The sequence below is a fragment of the Mesoplodon densirostris genome, chromosome 11 (genome assembly GCF_025265405.1).
Source record: "Mesoplodon densirostris isolate mMesDen1 chromosome 11, mMesDen1 primary haplotype, whole genome shotgun sequence".
In the NCBI taxonomy this organism is placed as follows: domain Eukaryota; kingdom Metazoa; phylum Chordata; class Mammalia; order Artiodactyla; family Ziphiidae; genus Mesoplodon; species Mesoplodon densirostris.
In genome coordinates this window covers 17174762-17194758 of record NC_082671.1, presented here as the reverse complement: position 1 = coordinate 17194758, position 19997 = coordinate 17174762, and the positions used below count along the sequence as shown (strand labels likewise).

Here is a 19997-nt window from a genome sequence, read left to right as displayed (position 1 = left end):
CCCTATAAATATGGTTATTTCCTATAAAAGTTAATTTGGTAACTAGGAAACTTACCTTTGCAGTTAGCACTGAACATCTGACTACTGTTTAACACAAACTGCCTCCACCAACCTTTCCAGTCATACTCATGGAACCTTAGAGAACTTCCTCACCTAGCTCCAAGGAAGACCTTTTCCCATTAGGGATGTTTCTTCCTTCCACTTCCCCCAGGAGAAAGCATTCTTCAGATTATACTACACCTTTGTGACTTTTCCTCAGTCAAGGTACCTCTGCCACCCCAATGTCGCTTGGGGGTGTGAATCACTCTTATTCCTGGTTTTTAAAATTTATGATAAACATAGGTAATCAATCATGTTCTTAAATCCTCTCAGATGTTTTCTACAGCTCGCAAATTTATTTTCATCTTCAGACTATTTTCACTGAGTAAATTTTAAGTTTTCTTCCAGACTCCTAATATCACATTTCTAGTTCCTTCATTTTTTTGATCATCTTTACTCCTCCCATGGTGAGCCTAAGGATTTCATCCAAAGAGCTGCTCTAATGAAAGCATGAAGTTGATGCTTCATTTTTTAAAACACAACCTTATTTATCATCAACACCTCTATTCTCTAACATGTAGAGATACTTGTTCATTACTAGACCATTATTTCATCAGATTTATTGCCCTTTAAATCACTAAACGTTGATAGGCCCCAAACCTCAGTCCTTTGATTTCTTCTCTTTTCTATTTAATACTTCCTAGGTGATCTTATCCAGTCTGATACCTTTAAATAACACTAATACACTAGAAAGGTCTATTCTTTTTTTTTTTTTTTTTTTTTTTTGCGTTATGCGGGCCTCCCACTGTTGTGGCCTCTCCCGCCGCGGAGCACAGGCTCCGGATGCGCAAGCTCAGCGGCCACGGCTCACTGGCCCAGCCACTCCATGGCATGCGGGATCTTCCCGGACCGGGGCACGAACCCGTGTCCCCTGCATCGGCAGGCGGACTCTCAACCACTGCGCCACCAGGGAAGCCCCGAAAGTTCTATTCTTATCTGTAGCCACACCTTTCCTCTAAGCTCAAACTCATATCCTTCTGCCTACATGACAGAAGCACTAGATGTTCTATAGAATGTGCTGAAATTATGGCTCTTGATACTCCCCTCTCCCTGAATCTGCTCACCTCACAGCCTCTATTATGTGGCAACTCCATCCTTTTGGCTACTTGCCCAGGCCAAAAACACTGGAGTCATCCTTTCCACTCGTTATCATACCTGACATCTGATCCATCCATAATTCTTATCAATACCACTTTCAAAAGATATCCAGAATCTAACCCTTCTTAGTATCTCCACTTCAAGCATTCTGGTCTTTTCTCACCTGAGATACTGAAAAGACTGATCCATTCTCTCCCCAACCCTGACCTACAATCTGTTCTCAATACAGAAACCAGAGTGAGCACATTAAAACCTGCATGAGAGCAAAGAGATCAGCGAGTTCTCTTAAAGCAGGGGGCAGAGGCCGAGATGAACTACAAAGCTACACCAGGAATGTTCTGCGTGACAGGACTGTTCTACAGCTCAACTGTGGTGGTGTGGTGGTTTCATAGGTAAGTACAACCGTCAAAACTCACAGAATTGCATATGTATTTTTTTGGCTGTGCTGCGTGGCTTGCGGGATCTTAGTTCCCTGACCAGGGACAGAACCCAGGCCCGGCAGTGAGAGCCACTGGACCGCCAGGGAATTCCCTTGTATACTTTAAATGGGTGAGTCTGTATTTATTATATCTCAATAAAAATTTTATTTAAAAGAAATCACAACAGAGCATGGCTACTCAGACTCCTCCAATGGCTTCCCAATACACGTAGAACAAAAGCCAATGTCTCAGTCCAACAACACTCTCCCCATTGCCTCTCCAACTGCTCCTACTTTCTCTGCCTTACTTGTTTCCTCCAGCCACACTGGCCTCCTCACGGCTTTTCAGACATACTGGCATGTCCCCACTTGAGGATCTTATGCTTGATTTTCCCTCTGGCTATGATGCTCAACCCCCTAATAACTGAATGGCTCATACCCTCACTTCCTTTTAAGTTTTTTATTTTACTAATTTATCCTGTGTATCATGTCTCTTCCACTACAGTGTAGGCACGGTTTCTTGTTTTGTTTTAGCCTGTTTTGTTCACTGCTGTATCATTAGTACCTGGCACATGTAGGTGCTCAATATTTAAGTAAATGAACAAATTATCCCTAATGCCAACTCTGCATTTGGTGAACACATCTTACTGACTAAAAAAGAACAATAATAATAGAAATCAAACTTATGGTTATCAAAGGGGAGAGGGAGGGAAGGGGGAACAAATTAGAGGTATGGGATTAACAGACACAAAATACTATATGTAAAACAGATAAGAAACTAGGATTTACTGTATAGCACAGGGAATTATATTCAATATCTTGTCATATCCTATAATGGAATATAATCTGAAAAAATATACGTGTGTGTATATATGTATATATATACGGCTGAATCACTTTGCTGTACACATGAAACTAACACAATATTGTAAATCAACTATACTTCAATTAAAAAAACTTCATGGATAAAAAAATTAACTTATTTTTTTATCTGACATGCTTTTATTCAGTAAGATAATTAAAAGTCTATTTTATCAAATCATGAAATATTTTATGATTACAGTCAATCCTCCACTTATTTCAACTTATAAAATGATTAATATTTTCTATCTCCTATTAACAATACATAAATGTAAACTTGGATAATAAATGTTAGATTTCAACTTAAAAGAAAAAGAACAATTATAGACCTACCAAATCATAAACGTATGTTATCAAATCCTAACCATCACTGTTGAACAAGCTCCTGATCTTGCTGAATCCCAACAAAATTCCCAGCACAGACATTTTTACTTTGTCTTCATTCTTATTTAGATAACTATGTTTACAACATTCTTTAAAAGAGCGTAAGTATGGTACAACTTTCCTTAAACCCAAACTCACACCATTATGTGCTCCAATCTCAGAAAAGATTCCCTTTCCTTTGTGTCTAATCCTCTACCTTCTTGCCTTTAATTTTGGGAATCAAAATCAAAATTGGGCATTTTGAATTGGAAGTATACATAAAAGAAAAAATGAAAATATAAGAAAACCTCATTGTTAGAGGAGATGGGAAGAATAAGAGATTCAAACCAGTAGAGATATCAATACTGATCTTTTATATTTAAATTCTCATGTATTTTGATTAGAATATAAAAATAAAACCTAAATTTAGTATATTTTCTATTTCAACAGGCAAAATTAAATCATCTCTCTTTCCGGGGATTCAAACCACCAAAAGTCTGGTCTAAAGTTTATTTCTACTAACAGACCTACACCAAACTATAGCAATATAAAGATGACTGGATATTAAAAATGGCAGGGGGCATGAGAAGAAAGAAGAGCTCTCTATTAACTCCTAGTTAACCAAAAATAAATTCATTATTGCCTTTTCAAAGTCAATACTTTTCTTTTTCCAAGTAGAACAACATAGTTATTCAACAAACATACTGAGTTCCTACTATGTGCCAGGCACAATTCTAGACACTCGGAATATATTCATAGAACAAAACAGATTAAAATTCCCTCCTTCATGAACCTTTCATTTGATGGAAGGCTTTAACACAAACTTTAGATGTGCATTTGATGGGTGATGGAGGAGCATGCACCACATAGGGATGTGAGTTAAAAGAAGTCTAATGCTCTAACTTTACCTGCAAGGAAACCAGAGGTCAGAAAAGACACCTAGTTTACTTAAGGTCAGAGACTGATCTTCAAATGCCTAGTAGCCCAAATGCCACCCCAATATTCTTAAATAGTTCAAATTAAAGGCTAAAAAATTCAACATAATCATTAAAATGTCAAATTGTGGGAAATATTTGAAAAAAAAATCAAATACTTACAGTACTATGAAAAACAACACTGTGTCCCTTCCCTAAACTTTCTATATGAGCTGAGAGGTTAAAGCATATGGCTCGATGTCTTATCGCATCCAGTGTTTGTGCATCGAAGAAATCATGTGGTCGTGCTAAAAGTCAATATAAAAGAGGTAAAGAATATTTAGAAAAATATAACAGTCTCCAAGCAGCCATATCAGTAGTCCATTTTCCACAAAAATATATAATAAAAAAGACTGAAACAACGAATAAGTATCTATCTAGTGTTTAAATGCAAGATTTTCTTTGCTTTCAAAACACAGAACCTAGCTAACAAGGTAAGGATGTACAAAAGCAGAACTCCAACCAATGAGTAAGTGTGGGTTAATTCTGCCCCTTGGTGTGTGAGGTTCTAGCCTCCGACCTCACGATTGCATGTTTCAGCTACTATCTTTTTCATATAATTTTATATTTTACTCCAGCATCTCTCCTGAGCACCAGCCCTACATTTTCAACAATCTGATAAATGTCTCCATCTGTGCACTACACACAGATCTCATTCACCTCAGCCAAACATATGAAATACATTTCATGAACATTTTACATTAATATGTAATTAAAAATGTTTCCAGATTTGACACAGTGGTCTTATTATTTTGGAATTTTTGACAAGCATTTTCTTGATTAAGAATAACTCTTCTAACAATAATCTAAGAAAATTATAAATACTGGGGTTTTTTGTTTTTGTTTTTGTTTTTAATTTTTTGGCCCTGCTGCCTGGCATGTGGGATCTTAGTACCCCAACCAGGGAGTGAACCTGTGCCCCCTACAGTGGAAGCACAGTCTTAACCACTGGACCGCCAAGGAAGTCCCATAAATACATTTTTAATGCCAATGAGTCCACCAAAATTCTTTCTAACTCTCAATGCCACCAGTTATTAGCAATGTGACTTTGCACAAACTGCTTGATCTACCTTAGACTGTTTCCTTATTTGAGAAATGGAAATATAACAGCTATAGATTATGAATAAGTAAAATAAATGTATATGAAAAATGCCTTCAGTCATAACGTTTAGATTAATACGCTTATACCATTATTGGGAAGCCCAAGTTTTCTAAAATATTGTTAGAAATACCAACACTGTCATAATTGGTCTTAATTTAGAAGAGAATCAAAGTAGCCCTCAAAATCTAATTACAGGGCCTCCCTGGTGGCGCAGTGGTTGAGAGTCCGCCTGCCGATGCAGGGGACACGGGTTCGTGCCCCGGTCCAGGAAGACCCCACATGCCGCGGAGCTGCTGGGCCCGTGAGCCATGGCTGCTGAGCCTGCGCGTCCGGAGCCTGTGCTCCGCAACGGGAGAGGCCACAGCAGTGAGAGGCCCGCGTACCACAAAAAAAAAAAAAAAAAAAAAATCTAATTACAGAGCTTGTATTCTAAGGCCACATATACTTACATTCCCTTAGCTACTAGAGGTAAAACATACATCACTGAATTCTCACAGTGAAAGACCAAGATCCTATCTGTTCATTACTGTTAACAAAAATAGATAAGCAGAGTTGAAGAATGGTAAAAACTGAATTTGCATGAAAGCCCAAGACAAAAACCAAACCATCTAATACACACTGATTTTCAGGGAAACACTTACGTAATGAGCGTCGTCTTTTGTTCTTTAATTTCCTCCTTTTGTTCATTCCAGCTTTAGAAGGAGATTCTTCTTTGGCCTTTGGCTGGCTAGAAACTTTTGAGGAGTTCTGCTGACTGAAGTGCGTGGGTACATGGCGAGCTAGCCCTCCCTGAGAAGCAAAGCTGGCATTGCAGCCACCAACAACACACTAAATAAAAATTAAAAAAATGTCAGGGATGCTGTATAGGATACAAGCAAAATATGAACGAGTGAATATTTCATATTTTCAGAAGTAAATCAGTAACACTACAGAACTAATTCCGGAAAGGATACAGGCTGCACAAAATAATACAGATTAAGCAGCGACAGAGCCTGGAAAATTTCATGACTCCTTAGTTCACTGCTCTTCCCACCATGTGCAAGACAAAAATAGTGGAATCTTCTTCCCAGAAAAATCTGGAGTTTAATCACTTTTCTAAGAGGAGCAGTAAGTTGTTTTCACATCAAAGAATAAGACAATCGAACAATTACTGGGATTCCTGGATTTTCAAAGTTATTTTTATTTTAAGATATATGCTACTTCAGGGAGTTCCCCAGTGGCCTAGTGGTTATGATTCCGGGCTTTCACTGTCGTGACCCGAGTTCAATCCCTGGTCAGGGAACTGAGATCCCGCAAGCCGCAGAGCCACAAGAAAAAAAAAAAAAAAGATATATGCTACTTCAAAACCTTCATCAGGCTCCCAACTGCTCTACACTGTTGTAACAGACAAGAAAGAAATACAATAATACTGACTTTTAAACTACTGCATCTAGTCGCTCACAGAAGACAACTTGTATGCTCAGAGTTGGTCTTATGCAACCCTCTATAAGTTCCATTAAATACTGCCTCCTCAGCCTTCTGTACTTGCAAGATTGAGAAAACAAGAGGTCAACTTAACTACCCAAGTCACCTGGCAGATCTGCTATTCCAACAATGAATGCAGAATGTTTGGATATCACTAAAATTACAATGCTCAAATTAGCTACAGTACAAGTGTGTGATTTCTAGTTAGATCTTAGAAAATAGTATTTGCAGGTCTTCTAACAAATGAATGTTACTAATTAAAACAAATATTTTCCAAAACGATCCCCAAATAGCAAAATCCACAGCTGAATTGCTGGTGGTCTTCTATTAGTAATTTATTAAAGTTGCTTAGTTTCTGACTTGACAACAAAACTCCAAGTACGCAAATTTGCCACGTATGCTTCTAAATGTATCCATCACATTATTCCCAGGTGGTTCAACTCAATTACATTTTTCTAGATAATACCGCAAAAAATCCACTTGCTTCCAGGCTCTTTCTTTCAATCTAGGTACCTCTACCATTTTAAACTTCTAAAAACACATTACAACCCTCTCTTAGTAGAGATTATAACTTTATTCACAAAATCTCTCTCAATCTGCCCACGTGAAAGGGAGCTCATCCTCTTCTGAGGACACCCTCACACTTTCAGAGCGTAATTAGATAATTTATCCCAACTCATCTTTTCCATGCATTTTGAAGGCAGGAACATACTTTTATGAATATACATATATTACCAGAAGCATCTTGCAAATCACAGGTATTTCTAAATATAGTGGCTTACAGATTCTGATAAAAATCAATGCTAAGATATTTCACAGCAAAATCCTTATACAGTGCCATTAATAATTATTCTATTTATTTCAATATACAAGAGACATGTTATGGGCTCTAACTGTACTCAGCATTGCTAACAAAAGGTTAAGAGGCAGAGGAATGACTCAAGATTTTAGTTCAAATACTCATCTATTCCATATTCAGTACTATGTAAGATGACAGAAGTTTAAGGATGATTAAGATACAGTTCTTGCCCTGAAAGTGCTTACATGTGATCAGCAAGACATATATACAAAGCAACAACTTCAAAGGACTATAGTCAGGGGTAAAGAACAGAGTGTTATGGGAACCCTGAAAAGAAGCAATTAGCCATATTCAGTGCTTACCAATTCATTTAATTCTTACAATCCTATCAATAGTCTGATCCTCAGATAGCCTACATCAAGAATATTCAGCTACAGATTCTGACCATGAGAAGTTTAGCATCTAACGGATGCTGAATTCTTAGAATTTAAAAACTTACTACACGTATTTTGAGTACCAGAAAAGAATAATGGTTTTTAAAGTTTGTCTTCTGTAGATTACCACATTGCCATAGAACACCACAGTCTACTACAGAAGGCACTAGCCAGATGCTGCTACCTAACATTTTAAATAAGGCTACTATAAGAAACTGAACTTTTACTTTTATTTAATTTTATTAATTTTTTTGAGGTGAATTTCACAAAACATACCATTTTAAAGTATACAATTCAGTGGTATTCAGTGTATTCACAATGTATAAACAAATACAAGGTTATACAAGGATAGCTCCACATCCTTGCCCAGACTTGTTATTTTCCATTTATTTTATTAAAACCATCCTAGTGAGTATGAAGTGTTATCTCATTGTGGTTTTTATTTGTATTTCCTTAATAACTGTTAATTTTTAATTTAAAAGTCTGATATTCAGTTTAACTACTGAAAAACTTTTAAATATGTTTGGAAAACTTGAGTGTGTGAATCTACTTCTCCAACTGCAAATTTTATGAAATCTAAATACAGATGAAGATGGGGGGGGGGGGTGTTAAGAGTTTGGGATTAACATATACACACTACTATGTATAAAACAGATAAACAACAAAGCCTACTGTGTAGCAAGGGAACTATATTTAATATCTTGTAATAACCTATAATGGAAAATAATCTGAAAAAGAATATATATACATTTTATATATATGTATGTATAACTGAATCACTCTGCTGTACACTTGTAGCTAATACAACACTGTAAATTAACAACACTTCGATTTTTTTTAAATGGTTAAAAAAATAAAATAAGTAAAGATGAATTGTTTAGCACCTGAATTAAGAGTGCTGAAGTAGAATTGCCCTAATGGGTTAGTTTTGCACTGTCTAATACATTTTAGCCATTAGACACATACAGCTACTGAGCACTTAAATTGTGGCTAGTCCAAATTAAAAAATGTTGTAAGTATAAAATACACACCAAATTTGGAAGATTTAGTACCAAAAAACAGAACATCTTATTAATTATACTGTATATTGATAAGGTGCTGAAATGATATAATCGGTTAAGTCAAAGATATTACTTAAATTATTTTCACTTGTTTCAATTATTTTTAACACAGCACTGGAAAATTTTAAACAACACGTTTGGGTCACACATATTTCTATTCTACAGTACTGCCATAGACTAAGCCATGCAGTACTTATTTTTCTTTTCAATTTTAGATGTCATCCCTGTATTTCCTAACACCTAACCTAAAAACATACTTTAGGGCTTCCCTGGTGGCGCAGTGGTTAAGAATCTGCCTGCCAACGCGGGGGACACAGGTTCGAGCCCTGGTCCGGGAAGATCCCACATGCTGCAGAGCAGCTAAGCCCGTGCACCACAACTACTTAGCCTGCGCTCTAGAGCCTGCGAGCCACGGCTACTGAGCCTGCGCTCTACAGCCCACAAGCCACAACTACTGAAACCCGTGCGCCTAGAGCCCATGCTCTGCAACAAGAGAAGCCACCGCAATGAGAAGCCCGTACACCGCAACGAAGAGTAGCCCCCGCTCACCGCAACTAGAGAAAGCCCACGTGCAGCAACGAAGACCCAACGCAGCCAAAAATAAATAAATAAAATAAATAATTTTTTTTAAATAAATAAAAACATACTTTAAATAAGCATAATTTGTGTCCCATGTGTCAGATACTTCAAGGAATACAATATAAATAAAACAGTCTTTGCCCTTGGATTCCCAGTTTAGTACTGGTTATTCAAAAAAATTTGTTGAGAAACTCCACATTTCAAATTTTAGAACTGCTTGCTACGTAACTACATTTAAAGCAGCAATGATAATAACAGTTCAGATCCAAGTCCTCAGGTTTAAATTGAAAGGGATTTTGTGATATGAATCCATCCAGGATTATCCTTAATTACAAGGGCCCAAATAGGCTAACAGATTCATTTTGTCCTGGGTTCCTTCAAAACTGCAAAGAATAAGCCCTGGTAGTATCTAGAAGTGAGAGAGTAAATATTGCAAGTTTATTTTAAACAGCAATGATTCAATGCTCAGGACATAAAATCAATAATGAGAATTCTAATAGAAAATTGTTTTATCTTTGATTTTGATTATTCATCAGTCAAGAATCAGAAACAAATCTAAAAAAGAAAATATAGAAAGTACAATGAGAATTCAGAATGAGAGAAAAAGAGTACTTTTAATGAAAAGAAATACAACAGAATCACACACCTTTCACTAAAATACAAATTCTTTTACCCTGATAGAGAAAGTAACTTTAAGCATCCTCTAATCAGTATTCCACTCATTTAGTGTTTATCCCACAGAACAAGGTGAGAGACAAGTCTGCTGCCTCAAACGGTCGTAGTACCTTAGTGCCTTCACTCCTCTTAACACAAGCATTTCATGGTGCTGACTGATTTTACTGTTCAAAGATTCAATGTTTCACCCACACATACAACAATGACTACTGAACTCAAGTTACCATACATGGTGCTCTGATTAAAAAAAAAAAAAAAAAAGCCTGTTTCAACAATCAGGGAAAAAACTGGTTGTTGGACATTGAGTGTTTTAAATGTTCTGGCTCCCAAATCCACTGAAACATTCAATATGTCAGCTACTCTTGTGGGCAAGTAGCTGTTATAAAATTTGAAACGTGGAATGACAGTTTTTTCAAACAGATTTGTTCGAATGAAGCAACACTAAGACTGTCTTTGCTAGTACAAAGACTGTCTTATTCATACTCATATTCCTGTTAAGTAGCATGAAAATCTACAAGGGGTGACTGAAACATAGAGCAGAAAACACCAGTTTCACAGAAGATATGGTAGTATTTATTAGCAGGTAATCTAAAGGAAAACAAAAATTCCAGGTAGAAACATTGGTTTCTGAGTTTTGAAAAATGTACCACAGAATGTGAGATGATAAGATCGGGGGAAAAAACTGGGTGAAGGTACATGGGTACCCTCTGTACCATCTTTGCAACCTTTCTGTAACTCTAAAATCTTTCCAAAACAAAAAGCTTTTAAGATTCTCAGGTAGAAAGCACAGCCTATACAAAACCACAATGAGGGCAAAATGTGACCCATTTGAGATCTACAAGTAATACAGTATGGCTGGAACACAATTTCCTATGAAGGTAAAGTAAGGGAATGAATGAGAGTAGAGAAGCAGGTAAATATGAGATATGATATTACACATCATGCTAAGAAATAGATTTTAATTTAGAGAGGAGTTATCAAGGATTTCAAATAGTAATAACTAAGTGAACCTTAGAAGAACTGGGAATAATAGAGTGAGAAGTAGTAATAATATTCAAAATACACTGAGAGGCAAGCAAATCGATAGGATTTGCTAATGCATGGGGGGGGGTGGTACAGGAAAAGTTAAGAGAAGAATCAAAAATATTTCAGGGCTCTTAAAGTCAGGGTAACTGGATGGAAGATCTTACTATTTACGGAGTCTAAAATAGAACCACGTTTGAAATGGAAAACCAAGATTTTGTACATGTTAAGTTCAAAATGCCCTATTAGACATCCAAGCTGAATGTTCTATTCTGGAATCCAAGAGGGGAAGTCAGGGCTAGAGGTAATCTGGGAGTAATCAGAGTATACAAAGTATTTAAAACCAAAGAACTAGATAAAATAAGAACCCCTAGGGTGAGAATTTTTGACAGCACTCTCCAACATTTAGAAGTCAGGCAGAACAGAGGTCAGCAAAGCAGACTGGGAAGAAGCAGCCACTGAGTTTGGGTGGGGAGGAACAACAGGCGAGTGTGACATCAAGGAGGCCCAGAGAAGGGCTTCCCTGGTGGCGCAGTGGTTGAGAGTCCGCCTGCCGGTGCAGGGGACACGGGTTCGTGCCCCGGTCTGGGAAGATCCCACATGCCACGGAGCGGCTGGGCCCGTGAGCCATGGCCGCTGAGCCTGCGCGTCCGGAGCCTGTGCTCCGCAACGGGAGAGGCCACAACAGTGAGAGGCCCACGTACCGCCAAAAAAAAAAAAAAAAAAAAAAAAGAGAGGAGGCCCAGAGAAGAAAGAGTAGAAACAAGATCCCATATGCAACATGCACATAGTAAACACAGCATACATCTTTCTGCCCCTGTGCCTTTTTTCCTCCTTTCAACGAGCACTGAATTGGTAACCTCACTTACCACAGAAATATTGCTTAGTTATCAGCTTTTATAACTAACAAAGTTCACCTAGTGTTATAATAAGCGGTATTTCTCTTACAGGTCCCCCCCCCATAAGAGAAATATCTTGTAAACAGAAGTTCTTAAGCCTGGGTACACATCCAAATCACCAGAAAGATTTCTTTAAATATAGCAATGACTGGCAGCACATCCCAGAGATTCTAATTTAATTGGTCATGGGTGCAACTCAGGCACCAGAATCTGCATACTGAGTGGCACAGCTCGTATAGTAAAAAAAGAACTACCTCTTGATTCTTACCAGATTTCCAAAGAATGAGATCCCTACCATTCTCAACAGTGACCAATGGGTTTTTCATTTCTGGAGGGAAGAGGAATCACCTTTTGTTTTTCAGTATCATCATGTTCACTGCAGCTATTTTCCTTATTTTACTCAAACTGTACCATCTTTGGTCAGTGGGAGCCTCCTAAAAACTGTCTGCCAAGGCTAGGGAATGTGAGAGCTTCAAATACACAGACACACAGAGACATACAAAAAGGTAAAGGAGAATTAAAGCTAGAACAGGGTGCTTAAAGCTTTGTGTTATTACAGAGAATGTCTGTTGAAAAGCAGAAGATTCTCACCAAAAATATATATATATACATATATATAATTTAAAAATATACATAATAAATATATATATAATTTTAAAATGTATTTTATACATATATCTGAGGTGATGGATGTATTAATTAACTAGATGGAGGGAATACTTTCACAATTGACTAATGCATATCAAATCATCACGATGTACACTTTAAGTATCTTACAATTTTATTTGTCAATTATACCTCAACAAAACTGGGGGGAAAAAGCAAAAGATATATTTTTTTTTTTTTGCGGTACGCGGGCCTCTCACTGTTGTGACCTCTCCCGTTGCGGAGCACAGGCTCCGGACGCACAGGCTCTGCAGCATGTGGGATCTTCCCGGACCGGGGCACGAACCCATGTCCCCTGCATCGGCAGGCGGACTCTCAACCACTGCGCCACCAGGGAAGCCCCAAGATTTTTTAAATTATCAGTATCGACTAACATTATAAAACAGGTTACAAAGGAACTGAAGAAGGAAATTATTGCATCACCCATCGCAGTGAATGATGTATTATTAGCATCACTATGTCCTGTAAAAATGACCAGAACTTGCCTGTGTGCACAACTGCAAGCCACCCACAGTAATAAAGATATAATAGTTTAAGTCTGGTTTGATAAAATTTCTTTCTTCTTCATCGACAAGTTAGGCTAGGTTCTTGATTCCAAAACACCTAAAAAGATTGTCTATTTCATGTATAAGGCCTGAAAGAAAATCTGAGTTTTTCAAGCAATACTCTATCACAGTAAGAAGTCATTCAGATGTGTCACTATTATGAACGAAGCCAATCATGTTGAGCTGCTGGAGACTAGTTGCTGAGGAAAACTTGCAATAAATTCATTAACCCATGACAACTAAGTGACTGCAAGTACTGTGTTCAAAGTAAACAGAAATACTAGAGTAGGGGAGAATCATGTATGAAGAAAAAAAAAACTATGGAGCCTATCTGAAAAGTACAACTATGTAATTTCTAACATACTACACAAATTTGTCCAGACAAGCCACTGGCACACTGGCAAAAAAGGAAATCAGAACAATCACCAAACATGCTGTGTATGACTAATGTTTATTTTCTTCAGTTAAGTAAAATATTTCTGAGCATGGTGAGTTGAAGCCAATTAGCCATGATAAAGCTTAATACCAAATGACTAAGAAGAATCAAAATCACATAAAAAAAAAGACCAGAGAATAGTTGAAAGAATTACAAAATCCTAGTCCTATAAACACATGTAATGTTTTCCAAACCTTTAATAATAACAGGTTTCACTACATTTAACAAAATGGCAGCAGCAACTCCCCCTCACGCAAACTCTGAATGCACATACAAAGCAAGGGTATATACACAAGACAAAGTGAATATGCGGAGAAGCTGGGGCGGAAGGTGCTTATCTAGGAATAATCTTTGCACTTTAATTATAAAGGATAAACATTATTAAAAGAAAAAACTATATTTACATTTTAGGAGTATGTTTGATTTTACAAAACTAAAATTTCATAACGAGCTGACAAGATCAATTATTTTCATATGACATTAACTTCTTCTCAAGCACAAAACAAACAAGTTTAGGAAACATCAAATGTAACTTAAACCTAAATGACACATCCATGACTTTCATTTATTTCCCACGTCAACTCAATTAGGTCTTACAGACTTCCAGTTTCTAGCCTTTGCCATTACCAACACTCCAATGGACTTTTACCATCTGAATCTTTAGACAGTTGCTCCAGAAGCCACATAAGCAAAAATTGATATATAAAAATCTGTATTAGATGAGCATCAAAATGATAGTCACGTATTATAAGCCAAAGAATAACACAGGGCTTCCCTGGTAGCGCAGTGGTTAAGAATCCGCCTGCCAGTGCAGGGGACACATGTTTGAGCCCTGGTCCGGGAAGATCCCACATGCCGCGGAGCAACTAAGCCCGTGCGCCACAACTAGTAAGCTTGCGCTCTAGAGCCTGCAAGCCACAACTACTGAGCCCTCGTGCCACAACTACTGAAGTCCGTGTGCCTAGAGCCCATGCTCTGCAACTAGAGAAGCCACCACAATGAGAAGCCTGCGCACTGCAACGACGAGTAGCCCCTGCTCGCTGCAACTAGAGAAAACCCGCGTGCAGCAACAAAGACCCAACGCAGCCAAAAATTTAATAAATTTATTTTTAAAAAAAGAATAACATAATACATGAGCCATTCTGTAGATAGATGATTGACTGATAGAATAAAGAGCAGAAAGCGCTGAAAGAAGAATATCAACTTATAAACTTAGATGGGAAGAGAGAAAAAAACTCATTTTGTAACCCTCATAGTAAAAAATGATTCAGGCAAGAAACATTAATGGATACTAAAACTAGTTTTAATGGGGAACAATATATTCATATAGTTCAAAGTATCTCTGCAAAAATTAATCATTAATTGTAAAGGGACAAATAATAAGTTTACGGTAGAGAACCTGGCAAATTCCACCTTAACCAAGTGATGCTAGGTAATTTCATCCATGATGGAACAAACTCTCATCAAGTGTCCCCTGAAGTGATACAGTGACAATTTTATTCTATTTTCACCAAAAATGCATAAACTGAATCTGATCACATCAAACAACCCCCAAGTGGAACATACTACAAAATAAAATGTTTATACTTTTCAAAAATATTAGCACTATAAAAGATAAAGACAGGCTGAGGAAACTGTAAGTTTCAAGGAGTCATGAAAACTAAATGTAATGCATGATTCTCAATTGGATTCTAAACCAAGGGGGGAGAAAAAGGGCTATGAAGGACATTATTGGGACAATTAGTGAAATCTGAGTAACTGATGGCATCAATGTTAAATTTCTGGAACTTGGTAACTGTACTAAGATTATGTAAATGAATGTCCTTGATCTTAGGAAATAATACACACTGAAGTATCTAGGGATACGGCTCCTCTTAAATGGTTCCCCCAAAATAGTGTGTGTGCATATGTGTGCATGTAGGAAAAAAGGGAGGAAAGAAGAGAGAGAGACGGGGGGAGGGAGACAGATGGAGAAATGGATGATGTACTGATGATGGATGGAAAGATACAGAGAAAGCAAATGTGGCAAAATGTTAACTGGTGAATTTGGCTAAAGGGTATACAGGAGTTCTTTACACATACATGTGTGAGAAATATATGGGAGTCCTTGTATCTTTTCTGCAAGTTGAAATTTTTCAAAATTAAAAGTTTAGGGGTTCCCTGGTGGCACAGTTGTTGAGAGTCCACCTGCCGATGCAGGGGACACGGGTTCGTGCCCCCGGGAAGATCCCATATGCCACGGAGCGGCTGGGCCCGTGAGCCATGGCTGCTGAGCCTGTGCGTCCGGAGCCTGTGCTCCGCAACGGGAGAGGCCACAACAGTGAGAGGCCCGCGTACCGCAAAAAAAAAAAAAAAAGCTCAAAAAATCTGTGTTTTAGAAAAAGGACCATAAAAAGTCAAGAAAAAGGTCAAAATGGGGGAAATATTTAATTCCTGTCACAGGAGGGAAATTTTTTCCTACTTTATAAAAAAGAATAATGAGCTCAAAAAGGATTTCCATTCTAAAAATACAAAATAATTAATACAGGGGAAAAATTATGTGAATATATAGAAAAGTATTTATACTGTATTTACACTGTATGTGTCTACACTGTATATAAGTAGAAATGTGTTACCATATACCGGCAGATTGGTAAAGATAAAATAGAACAACAAGACTCAAGGTTGCTGAGAAACAGGCATTATATTATACACTACTGGTTAGAATACAAATTGGTATGTTTTTCTGTAGGGGGAATAATACCTTTCAAAAGCAAGCCTAGACATATACCCTTTGACTGAGCAAAATAGCTTCTAGGAATTTATATTAGCTCACATAAGTAGTTTATAAAAATGTGTTAACTGATTATATTGTGGAAAATTGGACCAACAAAATCCATCAAGGAATGATTAAATAAAATATGGTAAACTATTACATAGAAAGATCACACAACCACTAAAAAGTTAATTTATTGACATGAAATGATGTCCAATACAAAACTAAAAAGGTAGGCTAGGGAATTCCTGGTCCAGAAACTAAGATACAGCAAGTCAAGCAACATGGCCCCCCGCCCCCAAAAAAAAAAAAAGGTACAATACATGTAGGTGCAAAATGATCCCATTTATTTCTTTACTTTGTACATATATGTTAAGAAGTCAAATATAATAGATAGTTAGATTATAGTTCCACTATCTTCTTATTTAAGCTTTTCAATGTCAAATGTTTTAATATGAAGCAAGCATAACCTTCATAACACACTTATTTCCATGTGACAGACTGGAGGAAGAAGAGCGAGTCTACCAGGAACTAAGGAAAAGCTTTGCTGGCTGTGAACTCCCAAGGTCTGTCGTAGCCAGGCAACACTAGGCACTACACTAGCCCTTCCTTTCCCTATCCTCCAGCCCTTTTATTTATTCAGGCTTCATTCTAAATAATTAACAACTTTAAATGTTTTCAGTAAAGACAGTGCGCATTTTAAAAAATTTCTCATCAAGATGATTCTATCAATTATCCCACACACAAACCATCCAACCACAAAGCAGCCACACTGATGCTGTTTAAGATATGAACACAACTGAACTCTCTGGCAAGTGCTTGAAGCCTATGGTAAAAATAAAAGACAAAAAATACAATGCAAACTCCTTATAATAATCGGATTCCAGACTAATAGGTAATAAGAGATAAGAACAGTAATGCAAAGAAAACATTTTGCAACCAATTACTTTTATACTTAAATTCTAGAGAGTCCAAGCTCACTAGTCAGAAATTTTTTTTACCTATTTTCAAGTTGCCACCACAAAGTATCACTAAATACATGAAAATACATGTTATTCCCTAAATAGTCCACTCATTCTTTTATGCTTCCTTTTCTTTCTTTCAAAAGTACATATTTCTGTAATTAGTGGTGATAGCTGCACAAACCTGTGAATACACTAAAAACTACTTAATTATACACTTGGTAAGTTTTATGATATGTAAATTATTTTACACACACACACACATTCTGAAATGATCTCCCTATTACCATGAGACAAAACTCTTAGCTCTGTTAAGATCCTCCTCATCTTCATATACTGAGGGTTAGCAAAGATTTTCTAAATAGAATACAAGAAGCACTAACCATAAAATTGATAAATTAGATTTCATTAAAATTAAAAACTGTTCTTCAAAAGATCTCATTAGGGGGCCTCCCTGGTGGCGCAGTGGTTAAGAGTCCGCCTGCCGATGCAGGGGATACGGGTTCGTGCCCCGGTCTGGGAGGATCCCATATGCCGCGGAGCGGCTGGGCCCGTGAGCCATGGCCGCTGGGCCTGCGCATCCGGAGCCTGTGCTCCGCAACGGGAGAGGCCACAACAGTGAGAGGCCCGCATACCGCAAAAAAAAAAAAAAAAAGATCTCATTAGGAAAGGTGAAAAGGATAACCAAAGACGGACTGGAAGAAGGCATTTACAATATACATATCTGACAAAGGACCTGTATCCAAAATATATACAAAATTTTATATAATAATAAAAGACAAATCATTCAATAAAATAGAAAAGGGCTTAAATAGGCATTTCACCCAAAAAAGGAAATTCAAATAGCCAAAAGCCCATGAAAATGTGTGCAACATATCGTTACTCACCAGGGAAATAAAAATTAAAGCCACAATGGGATAACCCTACACAGACACCAGAATGGCTAAAATTAACAAGATGGCAAATACCAAGATACAGAGCAACTAAAACTCTCATTCACTGCTGGTGGTAATTTAAAGTGATATGACCAATCTGAAAAAGAGTTTGTAGTTGCTAAAGCTAAATATGCCATATTCTATGACTCAGTAATTCCGCTCCTAACTATACAATGAAGAGAAATGAAATGAGTGCATGTGTGCCATCAGAAGACATGTAGAAGAGTGTGTTTAGGACAGCTTGATTAATAACAGCCAAAGACTAGAAACCCATGAGCAGAAGAATGGATAAAGTATGGTTTATTGGACACTGGAATGCTACACAGCAGTTGTTGTTTTTTTAATGACTGATACCTACAACAAGGACAAATCTCACTGCTATTTTGTTGAGTGAAAAAAAGCCAAACACAAAAGTTCATACAGCTAAGCCAATATGATAGAAATCGTAACATGGCCTGGGGGAAGGAGGAGGGGAGGGAGGGGGACAGACTGGGAAGGGACATCAAGCAACTTGGTTTTACTGAAAATATTCTTCAGCAGAATGGTAGTTACACAGGTGCGTACAAACATACGAAACAAACCTTTAAAGTGCTGAACACTTAAGTGTACTTTACATACTTTATTGTACATTATATCATGTTACAACTAAAAAAATTTTTTTCAAAGGGACTTGCCTCAAGCATCATCACATCACCTCCTCTCTATAGCCAACTCCCACTCACCTTCTACTACTGTTTTCCAGCCCCATTCATCACTAATTCATGTTTCCAGAGAACCTTTTGAAGGTCACTATAGTGACCTATAGGGACATTTCACTACTTAAATCTACGTACATATGTATAAACCTAAAGATGTGAGCTCCCTGAAAGGCAGAGGCCTGCCTTTCCTCCTCACCTTGCTTCCCAAATGCCTAGCACATTGCCATGTACTGCAGACATCAAAAAATGTTTTTTTGATTCAAATGATTCCTATGACTTACAGAACAATGCCTCACTAAATCACACTCCTTAACTTCTGTCTTTTAAAGACATTTTCTTTCCCCCTCTCCAATGGGAATCTTCTCTAGTTTCTAAAAAGAGATCTGGGGGGGGGGGGGCGGAATCCATTTGTACAGGCTGTGAAATTAACCTGAACATCATAATCGACCAGCAACAGAATTGCTGCCTTAAAGAAAAATATATGGAAATACAATGAGAAAGGAAATGATTCTTTTACTTTAGCAACAATAATCTCTTACATGTACTAGCTATATACTGTACAACTCTATGAGGTAACTATTATTACCAGTTACATGTTAGATGGCAAGTTCAAAAAACTGTCCCAGGTCACATACTTCAGGGCCAGGATCTGCAGTATGACTATAAGGGAAGACTAGGGGGCTAACATCATAGGACCCACATGCCAACAGAAAGCTCAATGAGACTATTCTAAAAAGAACAAAAAAAAAGCAATCCAAATGGTTAAGCGTATGAAAAGACGCCCTACTTCATCAATAATAAAGGAAAAGCAAAACTACATCAGGGGAGCGAATCCCTAACGGTCCAGGGGTTAGGACCTGGCACTTCCACTGCATGGGCCTGGGTTTTGATCCCTGATCAGAGAACTAAGATCCCGCAAGCTATGAGGTGCAGCCAAAAAATAAAAATAAAAAACTACATCAGGATGCAATTTCTCATCTATTAGATGGGCAAAAACACAAAAGTTTGACAACATCCTCTTAGCAAAGCTGTGAAGAAGGCAGACACTCTAACATTGCTGATGAGGGCACAACCCCTAGAGAGGGCAGTTTGGCAATATTTATCAAAATTACCAATGCTTATATAGCCTTTGATCCAACCACTCACATCAT

General features: G+C 37.5%; 1 protein-coding gene across 2 annotated transcripts in view; it reads right to left on the bottom strand.

Moving 5' to 3' along the window:
- Positions 1 to 19997, bottom strand: part of AEBP2 (AE binding protein 2) — a 56040-nt gene that overhangs the window by 8970 nt on the left and 27073 nt on the right. For both annotated transcript variants that reach the window (XM_060113546.1, XM_060113545.1), the window contains exons 4-5: positions 5557 to 5743; positions 3937 to 4061 (exon numbers count right to left, since the gene is read on the bottom strand). In XM_060113546.1, the coding sequence (XP_059969529.1) occupies positions 3937 to 4061; positions 5557 to 5743 (312 nt within the window). The remainder of the gene's footprint in view (positions 1 to 3936; positions 4062 to 5556; positions 5744 to 19997) is intronic.